The sequence below is a fragment of the Microtus oregoni genome, unplaced genomic scaffold (assembly GCF_018167655.1).
Source record: "Microtus oregoni isolate MIOR12 unplaced genomic scaffold, Mior012 000047F_ref0000412, whole genome shotgun sequence".
Lineage (NCBI taxonomy): Eukaryota > Metazoa > Chordata > Mammalia > Rodentia > Cricetidae > Microtus > Microtus oregoni.
Genome location: NW_024543221.1, coordinates 2862762 through 2879234, shown reverse-complemented (window position 1 = coordinate 2879234; position 16473 = coordinate 2862762). Strand labels below are relative to the sequence as shown.

General features: G+C 46.4%; 1 protein-coding gene across 1 annotated transcript in view; it reads right to left on the bottom strand.

Annotated features, from left to right (window-relative positions):
* LOC121435781 (kinesin-like protein KIF26B) overlaps positions 1–16473 on the bottom strand; it is a 162806-nt gene that overhangs the window by 94907 nt on the left and 51426 nt on the right. Inside the window, exon 2 of the mRNA XM_041635243.1 lies at positions 9259–9442. Coding sequence (XP_041491177.1) covers positions 9259–9442 — 184 coding nt within the window. The remainder of the gene's footprint in view (positions 1–9258; positions 9443–16473) is intronic.

Genomic DNA, 16473 nt, shown 5'->3' with positions numbered 1-16473 from the left:
TCTTGGGCATTGCCAGTCCCCTTCAGAGTCATTTATTGCCCTCCTCTGCAGGTGACCTGACGTCTCTGTGACCCTTTGGTAAATTCTTTGGAATATGTAAATAGAATTCTACTTTCCACCAGTCAGAAAGCTGAGGAGGCCATCAGATAGCACGTGAGGCCTATAGCTGAGATTCCCCCGCGTCTCTGTGGCACACCTACATTACACACTCACGAGTGCACTGGAAAAGATTCCCCTGCTTCTCTGTGGCACACCTACCTTACACACTCACCAGTGGCTTCTCTGAGACACACCTACCTTACACACTCACCAGTGCCCTGGAAAAGATTCCCCTGCTTCTCTGGGGCACACCTACCTTACACACTCACCAATGCCGTGGAAAAGATTCCCTTGCTTCTCTGGGGCACACCTATCTTACACACTCACCAGTGCACTGGAAAAGATTCCCCTGATTCTCTGGGGCACACATACCTTACACACTCACCCATGCCCTGGAAAAGTGTCTCGATTCATGGTTTTCTTTGTTCTGTTACTATGAAAACTTCATGGAATTTTTGCCATGTTAGAATATGGTATCTAGGGAGCCTGAAATTGTATTTTTTTGACCAGGGTCACTCTTAATTGGCTCCAGAATAAACCATCTCTTTTGTTCTTTTGAGGTGAGAGCTATTTGTATCAATATGGCCTAAAAGACACTTTAAATGAACCACACCCATGCAGCATAAGACAAACAAACAATCAAACAAAAAATAACAACAACAACAAAAATACGTGGTGTCAGTACATAGAACAAAAGAGAAAAGGGTGGCCAATTGGAGAGATCTTTGAGACGATGCGGAAAATGGACACCTGGTCCTGTCTGGTGAAGCAGGTGGGTTGAGACCCAGAGGGCCCGTTGAGTCAAGAGGGAGAAATGTGAGCGAGGGTAGCTGAGGACAGGTAGACCGAGGCATGGTGGCCCTAGAAATGCTCCCCTCCCAGAAGTGTTTCCATAGACTGTGTTTTAGTTTGAGTCGGAAATGGCTTCCATAGGCTCATGTATTTAAAATATTTGGTCCCCTGTTAGTGGCATTATTTGGGAAATCTACAGAACCTTGATTGAGGAAGTAGGCTTTGAGGGTTCACAACCTGGCTCCAATTCCTGTTCTCTATGTGTGTATCTGTCTAGTCCCCCTCCATCTGTCTGTCTTTCTCTCTCTTTCCTTCCTGACTACCAAGTCAGTCTCCCTCTCTTGCCCTTATGCCTTCTGTGGCACGAGGACCTGCAGTCCACAGAAGCCCTTGTCTCCTCTCAGCTGTGTTTCTCCGAGCTAGCCTATCATGACAACAGGAAGGGGACTAATATACGGTGCTCATCCAACTCACAACGTGTACCTTTGAACAGATGTTGAGATTTTAACTTGTCTATCTGAGTTAAACACTGACCCAGTGTTCTCGACACTGAAATCTCAATGGAACTGAATGACCCTTCACCAGTACAACCTCCCCGAATGGCACTTCCTTCACTGGTGCCTGTTCTGCTCCCGGTACATACTCCTCGCTATCTGCTGAGCTAAACGCTATCTGCTGAGCTAAAGGCAGTACTTGGTCTCAGTCCCCTGCTCCTCATCCGCAGCCAGCCTTTGCTGCGAGCTGTGACAGTTGTGTGTGGATTTGCAAAGCAGGGTGAGGGCCCAAAATATAGCGTGGGTGGCACTGCTGGGGGGGGGGTGAACTTTCATCATGAGGCCCCGTTGATGAGTCAGGGTGGCCTCGGAACCTGCCACATGCCAGGGACAGGAGCTCTTATTGTACAGCACGATGCTCTCATTTCACACACTGGACAAAGTGAGCTGAAGCCACAACTGGCTCTCAGTTAAGAAACTGACATCAATTTTTACTATTCTTGGTTTCGGCAATGACACATAAAAAAAAATGCAAAAACACCCTTCCGATTAGCTATAGCTAGCCCAGTGTTTCCAGTCCAATTCAGAGTCATTGTTGGTAAAGAGAAAGCCCCTGAGCTCCACCAGGCAATATTGCTCTCTGGATTGTTAATTGTGTCATGGAACACAGATAATAAGAGAATAGGAAAGCAACATTGATGGAAATCAGCTCTTAGCACTTCCAAAATGCTCCTGAATATTGCTGCTTTAGGATGCTTTATCTGGATAGCCAAATTCAACCACTGCTCATGTTTAGACTTCATCATTACAGACCAATGCTCAAAGCCACAGGGAAGGACACACAGGGCTAATGTGGCTCTGAGCAGAGAGGGGATTTTGATTTCAGTAACTATTTAACAACCTGAAGAAAATGCATCATGCCTTTAAGAATGCACCCCAATGATTTCACATCCCTAATGATACATTTCAGCTCACTGAAGCATTAGGATGGTCTGAAGATATTTTCCATTTGATGCAAATCAGCAACAGGCAAGGACAGCGGCCACCAGCGGGTTAGGTGCCAAGACAAACTTGCCGACACAGGCAGCGTTGGACTTCCCATTCCTTTTATAAAGCCTTGCTATCAATCACTTTCAGAAGTGATCATTATAGCAAGTCACGATTAACTTCAGCCACTAGGGAGGGAAAGACGTAGGAAAATAAGACACTGGAAATGCGAGCTTAAAACAATGCTGCTATTTTCTTGACATCGGTGACTGTCTAATTGTCCTCGGACCGATAAAAGGTGGCTTTTGGACCAAGACTGATAAAAAATTCTGTCCTGGCTTTATAATCCATCTTATGGTGCCCTTTGGTTAATTGAAACAGTGACATTTATTCCAGCGAGAATTCCTCATCGTAGCTCATGTTTTCATTCCACAAGTCACAGTGCTAATTGGGAATTGCAGGTATTCCAAGATGCTCCAAGACCATCCCTGATAACAGCACAAGTTGCTAGTTTTTTGAAGCCCATTTATAAGAATCCTCTTTAGACACACACATACACACACACACACACACACACACACACACACACAGAGCGCTAGTAGATTTGAGGTTAAAAAGTAACAATATGGGGGAAACAGATGAAGATTGTCCTCACTTGAATTCAAACTCTGATTTAGTTTTCATACTGAAGCTTCAACTCCTGTCCTCTCTCGGCAGACGGGTACTCAGATTGCTCCCTTTCCCATGTCTTAGTTCCGCACATGCTATAGACATGTACAGGGTCACACCAGCGGTTTTTATGACGATGACAGGTGTGGACAGTGTGTGTTATTTGATTGGGTGCCAGCCTTGGGCACTGTCACCTTTCTGACACAATTCCTCCAGGACAACTCACGCCTAGGGAAGTGGGCGTGGCCAGGGATGCAGGATTTCCATTGTCAAGTTCTCATCATCTTGGCATCACTCCCTCGGCTCTGCTCCAAGGTGGCACCCACAGCGCTCAGTACCCACCCGGAACTTACAGCACTAGCAGGAATTATGTAGAGCCTTTCAATGCAGTTTTCCTTCCAGGAAGCTTACACCCTACTTAAGGAAGCTGTGAAAAATAGTCTTCCTTCACTGGAACACAGGATCTGAACTCTGGTTTGCCCATGCTCATTTCTTGAGAAGGAGGAAATGCCTGGAGGTCTTCATACCCCTGAGACTTTTCAGAAGACTCAGCCCCTCACCTGAAAAGCGGTACCGAAAGTTAAGGGAATCTGAAAAGGTACAATCCTCATGAAAAAATTGGCTGGAGAGTTCTCTTTCCCTTCTTGCATCAGGAAAGCTATGGAAAGAGATCTGGGGCATTGAGCTACTACTCCTCTATAGCCTTGAGCTTTTCTCACCCAGTTTGCATTGTGGAAATATCCTAGAGCAGAAAATAAGGTCTTCGTAGGTAGTTGTGTCTGTCATAACAGAATTCAGTGGAAAGGTGCTGCCTACCCCTTGTAGAAGATGACACCCACACAAACCCACCAGCAGGATTCAAGGTGGCACTGAGAAAGTTACTGAGGAAGAATACGAGTCCCTTCACACTTACTCACACGTTATGCCTCTCCTCTCTAGTGGCCTTTAATGGAGAACATCCTCCTAAGGAGTCGCCTCCCATTTGCAAGACCGAAGAATGCTGGGATGTAAGCGAGCATGGCTAGTCTATGGAAAGATCCTATGATTTGGATCTGACATGTTCCCTGAAGGTCCCTGGGCTCTGGGCTCCTACCAGAGCTCAGCAACACCGCACCTGTGCAGCCCAGCAGTTGGTGCTTCCGAGAACTGGGTGGAAGCCTGAATCCATGTGAGAAAAAAAAATCCTGCAAAGGTTAAAGATGTACAACTTTTCCACATCTGCCTCCTCCAGAGATGGGTTGGAGAAAGGGTCAAACTCATAGAGGCAGAGAGAATGAAGGAAAAAAAAGTCCCCACCCAACGAGTCATAACTCTGTGTACTCGGCTGAAGCAACCCAAATCAACTTCACAGGGAAAGGCGTAATTGCAATTAGGGAGTGGAGGTCACATGGGTTTATTTCCAGGAAGAGCTAACAATTTAATTTACAAAGCCATCAGGAGAGCCACAGTGACAAAGGCTCTGTAGTTATGCAGCCAGGCCTACCTCAGCAGCACTCCAGGAAGGAGCAATGCATTTCTCCTGTCATTCATACTTAAGATGGAGCAGTGACGGTGAGTGACGGCTGGGAGCCAGAATTTTCCAGCCGACCTGAATTTTTTATTTCATATATACTTGAAATGAATTTTAAAGACGGACTCGAATCTTCACTCTTCTCCCTGATAAAAGCTTTAGGATGGGGGGAGGAAGGAGGGGAAGGGCAGGCATGGTAATGAGGAATGGGATAATTTGCATGTGTTTAAATGACCTGGACCCTCTCAGGCTAGAAGGCGGGAGATTTTTCTCCTTGATAAGACCTGAAATCACTTCCCCGAAGCTGCGCTTGCCATTTTTCCTTGTTAAATAAATGAATACTAGCTACATTCGTACCTTTGAGAAAGTCTTCCTTTAAATAAATCTTATTGCTATCTTCTCTTTGTAATCAGAGCAGCGACCCGACAGGAATGTCTCTTCTATAGAGTGCCACAAAGATTTAGTAATAGAAGAACTTCTGCCCTGGAGACGTCAGCAAATATACAAAGGACCAGAGTTCTAGCAAACACGCTCATGGTGGTACTTTATCATGCTATTAGTTTATACCCCCCCCCCAAAAAAAAGGCTTGAAACTTTGAAAGCTCTGTTGAGAATAAACAGAGACAACGCAGGACCCGGTGACATAAGCTGCTCCTGTGTGTGTGTGTGTGTGTGTGTGTGTGTGTGTGTGTGTGTGTGAGATCAGAGGGCAGAGTGAGCCCCTCAGAGTGAGCCCTCACTGGGTGTGGATGGTGGAGGATAGAGTATGGGCTCCAGCCTTTGTTGCCCTAGGAATCTCATAGTTCCACACCTCCACCAAATTGCCAGTGTTGGGTAGCACTGCTCAGAGAAGAAGACTCTCAGTGAGGCAGGCCCTGACAGCCAAGCGGCCCTTTATGGCAATGAATAGTCACCCTTAATGAACCCCGTACAGCCTATGGGCACAGGAGGACATATTATCCAGGATAGACACATGCATGGAGGCTGAAGCTGTGCACTAATCCTCCTTGTCACAGTACCTACACTGAGGTGGCCATTACCTTCCTTTCCCCTGCCGTACCTCCATCAGTGGTCCTCCTGTGGGACCCAGAAAACAGGAAGTCTCTGTAGCCACTTGCTAAGTGAGTCCAGTTAGCAAGGTAAGGCCCCGCCGCCTCCGTCAACCCTCAACTGTACTGGGCTGTTTCCCACAATTCCCCCTCATGTGTGCTTCGTTCTGTTTCTTCAGAATCCTTTCAGACCCTGTATGATTTCTTCCCGTGCTTCTAAAATCCACTACAGGAAGCTTTCAATATTTGCGGAATGTATTGGGGGTGGGGACATGCTAGGTTAACCAAAGACTGTCACTTTTTTGAGACATTCCTGGCGGTTGTAAGGGAAAAGAAACCCCATCTTCCTCTCATGCCTCATCTCCATTCAGTTAGTCACCTGGGAAAGGAGTCAAGTAGACTCCAGGTGGACTGTCATCGATCCAGAATGACAGCAGCCATTGCATGCTTGCCTTTAACTGTGTCTACGGAGCCAGAAACCCCAAGAGTTACACAGATAACAGGCTTTTCTCTGGACCCTGGCAACCCCCGATGAAGAGCTCCGACATTACACCATGACACACTAACAAATGAACCTTAAACACGCCTGCTAATTAATTGTGCAAACAGATTTCACAGGGCGCGTTTGCTGACTTACAAGAGAAGAAACCATTTTCAAACAGATTACAAGTATCATTTACATATAAGCCAAATCAATGAAATAGAAATGGAGGCTAAGCCGCTTTGATCTGCTAATCACTTGTATCTGACCATTAAGGATGTCTTCACAAAGCCAGTTAATGGTAGTTAGTTCTTTGGACATTTACTCATGTTAAGTCAGTCATTTGAATTCCCTTGAGCCAGCGTCCCTCATATTGGCTTGAATCAGCGCCATTTCTTTGATTGCCTGGAAGAAGGCACAAAGTGTTAAGTGCCATGAGGACAGGCACTCATTTCCACCTGTCCATGCAGCCCCTGACACACAGTAGGTGCACAGGAAATACTTGTTATGTGCCAGGAGCTGTTCTGAGAGCTGACGACCCTAATGTGACATCCCAGAGGCCCAAGGTGAGGCTTGGGACATGAAGTGGTTTTAGGCAATTCAGCCAAATCCGTCTACTTCAACCGTATAAATAGCATCATTATTTATGCTCTATATTAAACTCAACTATGTTTCTTTGAGATATTAAAATATAAATGGGTATCTGCGAAGAGGGTCTCGCTGTGGTTTTAACACAGCAAATACATTCCTACAACTACCTCTCTGAGGACAGTTCCTCCAACTGCCACGTCACGGTTCCCCAAGGGTCGGCTCAAGAGGAGGGAGGTCTCAGTGGCCTTGTAGCCCCTGGTAGACAGAAGCCACACCATTTCTTGAGAGACTCACAGGCTGATGCCCATGACATTTCCATGGCAAACTCGGGTCTTTGGCTGATTTCTGCATTGCAAATGGGCAAGATAGACAACACCTCTATTCTCAAACGGTAAACGTATGATCTGCTAAGTATACTACCAGGGATGGGTGTGCATTGGACGCCCTTACCCACAGATGCTACATCTAGCGAAGTCCAGACTGTCCCCATGCTCTTGAACATCCATACAGTGCTCCGTCACTGCCGGGTACAAGAACTCTCTCCACTGTTATGGTCCCTGACCTTCGGGCCTTGTCACCTGGATCTTGGAATTCCCAGAGTCCTTTAGGGAAACGGACAAAGGGCACAGGGGGCCTTAGGCAGAGGCTTAGGCCTAGGCCCACCTGAAGAAACGCCCACAGAGACTGTCAGGCCAAAGTGAGGGATGACGGCAGCATATCTGACAGGTTCTACTGAGCATGTCCTAGATAGGGCCACCGGGGATGCTCAAGCATCTGACACCATTCCTAAGAGATACCATATAAATGTTCGTAGTCAAGAAGAGTGGGCTGTTAGTTATAAACAGGAGCGAGAGGAGGTGACAGCGGGCTTTCACCTTGCCCCCATGACTCATCTCCAACACTGAATCCCAACACGTTAACAAAATAAATGTCCTCGCACACTTAAACACGTACGTGATGGGTCACCTTGCACTGTGTGCATCTACCACAATTAAAGAAGCCCTGCAGTCACTTAGACCTACCTCTTAATAGCTCATCTCATAGCCACCATGTCCCCACTATAGTCCTTTCTCAGTGGTTCCCACCCTCATATGCCCAATCTGGAGGAGACATTCTGGGCCATTCTGCTGCCTCCACTGGCTTTTACATGGTATGCACATGGAGAAGCCCCTGCAGACTGTTGCCCAAGGTCTGCCTTAACCTCTGGACCGAAAGATTTCTCAGTTAACACTCGTCTGCTGAGGAACACCATAGAAAATTCCAGAACTGGGTGTTTTCTACTACAGTGACCGTTGCTCTGTCTAACCTCATTTTAAAATCAATTCGCTTTGGGGAAGAGCATCATGAAGTAAAGGCTTTCCCCGGGGGATGGTGGTACTGGGGGTGCCCACTGGAAAGAGAAGAACCAGGAAGAAGAGAATGAAGGAGACTAGACACAGGATACAAGGTCATTCTGTAGGGACTATGGTCATCTGGAGACCATAAATTGGAGCACAACCAAATTTTGGTGTCAAGAAGAAAAAGAATTAGTAAAATCACAAACTACAGAGTGTGGTTCTGCTTTCTTCAGAATGACCGGCTACTTTCTGAGACAAAGGCCAAGGCCAAAGTCAGGTTCCACGTTCTCCGTACATCTGTACTCTGATGAAAATAATGAATAGGATCATCATATCTCTCCAAGTGCATATTTTTATAAGTCCCAGTTTATTTCTTCACTGAAGATTAAGCTGTGAATTACTTCACCCAGACGTTTATCTTGGGAGAGAAAGAGTTAAGAGTTGACATTTAGAAATAAAGTTATCATCTATGTAGCCTGGCAGTATCTTGTAACAGACTTCCCTTGCGTCTTTCTAAGTCCTTGTGACGACTCCAAAGTGCATTTCTTGGCTGGAAAGGCAAGGCTGAAACAGTTCCAGAGCTCATACTGGAGGTCTGGTTCATAGGCAGGAGTCACCGCTTCTTTGAAAAGGAGAGAGACTTGGAAATGATACGGGGAAATTAAGGAGTGGTTTCATCTTCAACTTGTTTCCCCATGGCTCTGCTTCTGGCTTTTGTCTCTCTGTTTTTGAAAAGGCTATGATCCTGTTCAACAATGCAAAGCCATTTTCCCTCCCTACCCAAATCAAATCAGATCCCCAACTTAATGTACGAGGCAATTTGTACAGCCAAAGAAAACTTGACGGTCTCTGGTTGCCAAGACAGTCTATGACGGCAGAAATGGACAGACCTCACAAATCTGTGTCACGTCCCCACATAAAGTTCCATTGAAACATCAGACACAGTAAGAGAGGAACAGCAGTGAGCTCTAACTATAGCAATGCTCAGCAGTAAAAGTTGTTATGAGCTTCTTTGGTGTTTATTTCTAAACTTTTCTATGATTATTTTCAGTCCTGGATTGATCCTGAGCGAATAAAAGGGCAGAAAGCATGAACACTGTGACCCCCAAACCAACTTCGTTGTGTCAATTTTTCATTCCTGGCCCCTCCTCATTTTGGCAAACGAGAGCTCACAGCTGTTCTCTTCTTTCCCAACCTGCTCAGAGCGCCATGCGCGGAAGCAACAGTAGAGGCAACAGCTGGCACCTACCTTGCCCATGCCAGGAGTGTCCTTCACCTTGTTGACGGCCCTCAGGAGACAGGGTGGGGCCGGGGGAGGCGAGGTCTGCAGGACCCCACTGAAGCTGGTAGCAAAGAGGGGAGCCTCCGCAGCAGACGGCGTCGAGGGCCGGTGTTTCTTCTTCTTGGATGACAGGTTTAACTTCTGGGCAGCTCTGCATGGGGACAATAAGGAGGAGATGATGTGACAATCAGAAGCACGGGACTAGCTACTGCTCTCCTTTCTCTTAAAGATCCCCTTGATTATCCCTTCTGTCTTCATTCTTAGTGCCCTGCGCTGCAAGAGAACTTAGTTAACAAGCTATGTAATCACTGAGACAGGAGAACAGAGCTATACAACCACATGGCTCTAAGATCACACGTTACAAGGACTGGCTTGTCCTCCACATCACTCAGACAGGAATGAAGCCGGTCACCTTTGGAGGATATGGAGCACCTATTCCGTTAATCACCCCCACCCCAATTTCTCTGGCATAAGCCCAACTGTGAAGAACCATGCGGGCTCATTTAAAAACTCTTACACCTTGTAAAGCCAGTCAGATGAAGAATCTGGTAGTGATCAATCGGGGCATGCTCTAGCTGTGGAAGTAAGATCCAACCCCCAGTGCACTGGAGAGACGTAAAGCAACTGGCATGAGAAACAGTGAACCAGAAGATTCACTACAGTGAGGCGCGGGGCACAGACTATCGTCTGCTCCGCTGGACAGTGGGCTCTTGTGTAGGGCAGGCGGTAAGGACAAAACGCTATCTATAGGCAAGTATAAGGAAGGAGGGGGTCAAGGTAACAAAGGGCCACAGAAAGGTCCAGATGGGGACAAGTAGGAGGGTGTGGCTGTCAGCATCAACAATAACACTGGCTGTTCACACCACATCTTCCATCATCCAGGTGCAGTGCAACACGTAAGATATGATAATCCTGCTATAGAAAAGACAGAAGTAAGGCAGTGGTGTGAGACAAAGACATTGCACACGTCCTGTTAGACTATTTCTGAGTTAATTCTTCATATAGCGTGTCATGTCTTTCTATAGAAATATATAGATATATACGGGACTTTTATGGGGGCAGGAGACAGTCTTACTATATAGCCCTGACTGGCCTTTAACTCGTGTGTGTGTGTGTGTGCGTGTGTGTGTGTGTGTGTGAGTGTGTGTGTGTGTGTGTGAGTGTGTGTGTGTATGTGTGTGTGCGTGTGTGTGTGTGTGTGTGTGTGTGTATTGGGGGCACTGAGGTGTACTTATTCCCTTATATCAGGATTTTTTGCAGAGTGGAGAAAGTCTGACCATGACTGTGGTCACCCACCGGCGACCATCACCTGGGGCAGGACTGGTACCAAGGAACAGCTTAGAAGAGATTGTGTCTCTGCCAGGTATGCCCATCTCATGCGAGCCACAGATTAAAGAAACGGGCTCCCTCGTAACTAAGGCATGCACAAGGATGATGCGCAGGGGTGTCCCTCCTCCGTGCCCCACCTCCACTCTCTGCTAGATTCGTTCATCCAGCACACAAGCCCTCAGTTCTTTGTCTCTTTTGGAAAACTAAAGCTCACGTGACACTTCCGCAGCTCACCGTGGTGCTGTCCTGACTCGTCTGAGCCAAAATCCCAGCACGTGCCACCTGTCAGCCTCTCACCAACTCCCTTCCTTCCATTCTCTGCAAGCTTTTTTCAGTTGGGCATCTGTCCCCAGCCCTCTGAAATTGCTCAGATGGTTACCGAGAACTGCATAATGGCTGTCATGGGCTCAGCCCCCGCCTGGACCTGTCAGAGCCAAAGATGCTTGCATCCTTGCCCCCTAAGCTTCCAAGACACCCCATTCTCTTCCAGTGTCCTTTTCACAGGAGACACAGGGCTTGGTCCCTACTTCTGTGTGCAGCCACTGGTGTTGGCTTCGGAGATCACATCCTCAGCCTGTGACTCTCCTAACGTTCTACCCAGCTCAGCCACAGAGATTGCTATTTATTTATCCAAACGCCTCTTCAGCACTTCCCCTTGAGTAATAAACGTCACTAACTTGCCATCCCTAAGACTACAGGGCCCATCGCCTTCTGCACAGCTTGTAGGCACTCACGCCTCCCTGTCTCGGAATAAAACAACCCCCTGTCCAGGCACCCAGACCTTGTCTCACGCAACACACCGAATCCTCCTCAAACTTTATCTGCTATAACTAAAACTAAGCCCAAGGCTTTCTCACCACCTCCGACTCCCGTGCTCCCTCTCACTCACCACACACTCCTCCCTTTGATCTGTTAATGTTTAGTGATTTGTTGACATCTATTGGTTAGGCAGTAAATATTAAGATTAGGCCACCCCTACTAGTCTTCAAACACTCTTAGCATATTCCCACCTCCCATTCCTAGCCCTGCCCCCAGGGAGAGAAGCACATGGTTGAAATATCACTTTATCCACACATTCACCCTGCCCATGACAGAAGACTTAAAGATGGTTATATCAATATGTTCTTAAACCATAGCACCTCCGCTGTTGAGGTGGGGTTCGTGTTCCTCCTCCTGGATCCAGAGAGGAACTTTGAAGTTGCCTTGGTCTGCAGGATGTAATGAATGAACTATTGTGTGACTTTCAAGGTTGAGTTACCAAAGGCGATGTGGTTTTTTTTAAGGCTACATGGAAGCCTGGGTCACATGTGTGGACTCCAGAGGACAGACTCATGAGTAAATTGCCCTTTAGATGATTTCTGTCACATTTTCTGCCAGGGTCTCAGATATCAAGGCGTAGACAGAAACCTCACCCGTCACCTCTTGTCTGAATTTCCAAGCCCCAGAAACCACAAAAGCTAATAAATAATCATTGTCACTTTGAGCCACTGTTAGGGGGGATGCCTAGTAACAGCCACAGAAAGGAATAGCTCACTCTGCTGTGTGGCTCTTTCCTCAGGATTGAAGCCTTCCTCTTGTAGGGAGAGAGAGGCTCATAAAGCTCAGGGAACTCATATGACCCATTCCTGGGTTATCTAGGCAGTACACAGCTGTTGGGAGAGAAGACTTCATAATGCTCACTGCAAATCGTAGGCATCCCAGAGATGCAGCTTTCAGAGTCACCACCCATACTTGGGTGGGCTGTACAGCGAGACAGCTCCCCTGTCAGTCATGCTGCTGTAGTGACACCTTGCTAGTGCTCCTGTGAGTAATGTCTCATTGTGCTCCCGTGAGTGACCTTCACCGTGCTCCTGTGAGTAACCCTTCACCGTGCTCCTACAAGTGATCCTTCACTGTGCTCCCATGAGTGGTCCTCCACCATGATCCTGTGAGTGACCCTCCACTGAGCTTCTGTGAGTGATCCTTCACCGTGCTCCCAATAGAAGCCCTTCACTGTGCTCCCGTGAGTGACTCTTCACCGGTCCCCCATGAGTGACCCTTCACTGTGCTCCCGTGAGTGATCCTTCACTGTGCTCCCAGGAGTGACCCTTCACTGTGCTCCCAGGAGTGACCCTTCACTGTGCTACCGTGAGTGACTCTTCACTGTGCTCCCAGGAGTGACCCTTCACTGTGCTCCCAGGAGTGACCCTTCACTGTGCTCCCAGGAGTGACCCTTCACTGTGCTCCCAGGAGTGACCCTTCACTGTGCTCCCAGGAGTGACCCTTCACTGTGCTCCCAGGAGTGACCCTTTACCATGCAAGGTGTCACTACAGGAGCATGGCTGACCCAGGAGCTGTATTATTTAGTTTCCTGCAAAAAGAGCAATGGGCATGGTAGAAACAGAAGGGCCATCTCTAAAAGATACTAAGGAGAAATAGATGATAAACAGAAGAAAGTGCCCGTCAAGCAAGGGTGTTAACTATGTTCACTGGCTTCCTTTTGAATCCTAGATGAAGACTCCACTTAGCACAAAACAAAGCCAGCTCTAGAGGCCCTTCAAACCTTAACCTCAGTTTGAGCAGCTTCTTCTGACAGTGTGCTGGTTAATATTCCTGACACCTTGGCCAGAACTAGATAGAGATCTAGACTCACTTCAGAGACGAGTCTCTAGGATGCCTGTGAGGGGTTATCTAGTGTACTGAGGTGGGAAGACCCATCTCAACATGAATGCCATCATACCATAAACCAGGGGCCTGAGCTGAATAAAAGAACAGTGTGCAGATGGCCAGCATTCATCTGCTTCCTGACTGTAGGAATGTCACCTGCTGCCTCACGCTCCTGGCACCATGACCCCCCCACCGTGATGGACATGCCACACCCTCCATACCCTCCATCATGACGGACACACCATACCCTCCATATCCCTCCATCATGACGGACACGCCATACCCTCCATATCCCCCGCCATGATGGACACGCCATACCCTCCATCATGACGGACACACCATACCCTCCATATCCCTCCATCATGACGGACACGCCATACCCTCCATATCCCCCGCCATGATGGACACGCCATACCCTCCATATCCCCCGCCATGACGGACACGCCATACCCTCCATATCCCCCGCCATGATGGACACGCCACACCCTCCATAAATTACCTTTGTCAGGGTATTTTGTTATTACAACAATGAGAAAAATGACTAACGTAGATACTAAGTAGGTAATAATAGGCAAACTGCATAAATTCTGACTATTGTGCTCACATAGTGCTTGGCAAATCATTATCTTTTTTTTATTATTATCATCATCACATTGACTGTTACCAATTTGGTTTGTCCCCAGTAAGACTCAGAAAAAACACTATCTGCTTTTAAGGCTCTTTTAGGAAACTATTTAAGATGTCATCAAGGGCTTAGTGTACCAACGAAGGGTACTTCAGAGAGGTCCATAACAAGTACTGGAGCTAAGATTGAGTTTCGATGGAGGACCCTGGCATTGAACCTCATCACCTTTAAACAGGGATTAGATTTGTGTGACAAAAATCTATCGGAGCAAAACACTAGGTGAAACATAAACGCATATTGGCTTTATAATTAGAAGGGAATTTTCCTAAAAGTGAGAGAGCCTATTCTTGATAAATCAGCCTCCTATTTTGTCACTGCAAGTGTCTAAGTGGTGGGTGGAAACCATTTAAAAGGAATATCAGAGAGGAAAACATGCAGGGAGGAGGCAGGCGATTTCCTGTGTCTTGCAGCACAGAGACTGAATGTAAAGACAATTAGACTTGCCAGTCCACTTAGGAAAGCCCCACTGGCTTCCACTAAGAAAAACTAGATTTGATTAAAAAGAACTGTTTTGGGTCAAATTTTAAGTTCTTTCATTTGTAAAATGTGTGTATAATTCATATTAGGAAAATTTCAGAAATTTGAAATGAATAGGATATCCCTTCTAGCCATGCATTCCTCAATGGCACTTTAATTCTGACATCATTATAACTGGCTCTCTGATCTGCCTTCTATATTCCAATTCTGAGGAGACCAGCTGCTTCAGCTCTTTTTATATAGCGCTTCAATGACACACAGATAGGAGAAGGTTAAAGTTTAGAGATCACTCATGTATAATGGCATTATGTGGGGACATAAAAGGAGAGGCGGTCACAAAAGAATCGAAGCGGTTGACATTCTGGAGAGAAGTGCGTATTGCAAAATTCATGCTCTGCAAGTCCTTCCCCCATATCAGGGAAAACAGGTGAGTTGTCGTTTTTTAAACAAATTTTCAAATAGCAAAATAATCCTAAAAGACCATATTTACCTGTCTTGTTCCAACGAAGGACAGCGTGACATATTTCCTGAAGGTATTCACCCCAGTGCACCTCTTTAACTACCCATTAACTTCATGAACTTCGCAGTGCTTATTTCGAGGAAAAATATCATCTCCCTACAGGATGAAGTGAATATTCACTGAACCTGTATCTAGAAAGTGGCACCATGCTAGGCACTGTCACTGTGAGGAAAGATGGAGGATGCTCAGGCTGGGTGTGGTTCTTCCCTCTGGGCTCTCCATCCCTCCTCACTACCTCTGTGCTCTCCTTCCACAGGAATCAGCTTAGAACTGATGTGATCTCCATGTGATTGCCTCCTATTCTCAATGGCCAGGTCCACTGAGTTGAAAGTTGAAAAACGTTATCAATACTCATAGGATGGATTTAGCTGGTTCAAACAGGGAGGTCATTTTAGGCCTCAGCTGTCAATCAAAGTGGAAAGTTAGGGATGACTTTTTTTCTTGTTTATTGCATTTGTACAACAGGCTATTTATTAGATGGCAATGTTGGACTTTCAGAAGTGTAGAACAATTAAATGGAAATCCTCAGTGTATCTCAAGAGAGTTATACCGGAGCCTACCATATTTGATGTCCATTGATTACTATAATATAGACCGTCATATTTGAAGAATTACTAGATTCAAAAAGAATACAACTTTCCTTAAAGGTTGGCCAGAAAAAAAATAAGGCAATGCAGTCATTTTTTTTTAATTTAGAAACTTTTCTTTGTTATTTATTAATTTTTACTTTTCAGTGTAGCATACAGATACTAGATACTATTATGGCATTTTTCAAACAAAGTGTGCTTTAGAAGGTTCTCCCCCACATCTCCCTCCCACAACCTCCCATAATACTCTCCTTTCACAGGATGTTTTTAAGGACCTTTATTCATTTTGTGATTCTGCCCAGAACATGTAAGCACGCCCCGAGAATATCTCATTTTATCTGAGGGGCGTTCAAGGGTGGAATGCTCAGAAAGGTGAAGAAAGCGTTTATACAGATTAACAGGTCACTCGAGGTCTACTCAACCCAATTCAGACAATGCATGGGTGGGGGATCAGCTGAAAAATGACAGAGCCTCACACAGCCACACCTGCTACCCAGACGGGGTCCTGACCTAGGAGTCAGACTGTGGCCGTCAAATCGCCTCCATCAGTGTGTGAAGGACAACCCAAGTTACAATTTACTGTAAAAATGGCTGACGCCATTAGGGCTCTTGTGCCGTTATAGAATATGTCAAGGCTTGGAGGATTAAGACTCTCTGATAATGAGCAATGACATGACAGATTACCGGCATTCCCAGGAAATCCACGGAGTCAATGACACAGGGAGAGAAGATAATAAAACAGATGACAAATAGCGAGCAGAGGTGGCAAGAGTTCGTGGTTCGAGGCGGACCCTCTGGAAATGGCATTGAAAATTATGAGTTACGCCATCCAGGTGTAGCAAACACCAGCGATGCCTCATGTTGAAATAACACCAATTTCAAAGCGTCCTGGCCTCGCTGTGAAATACAACGTTGTCACTTTGGAATTCCCACAGTCA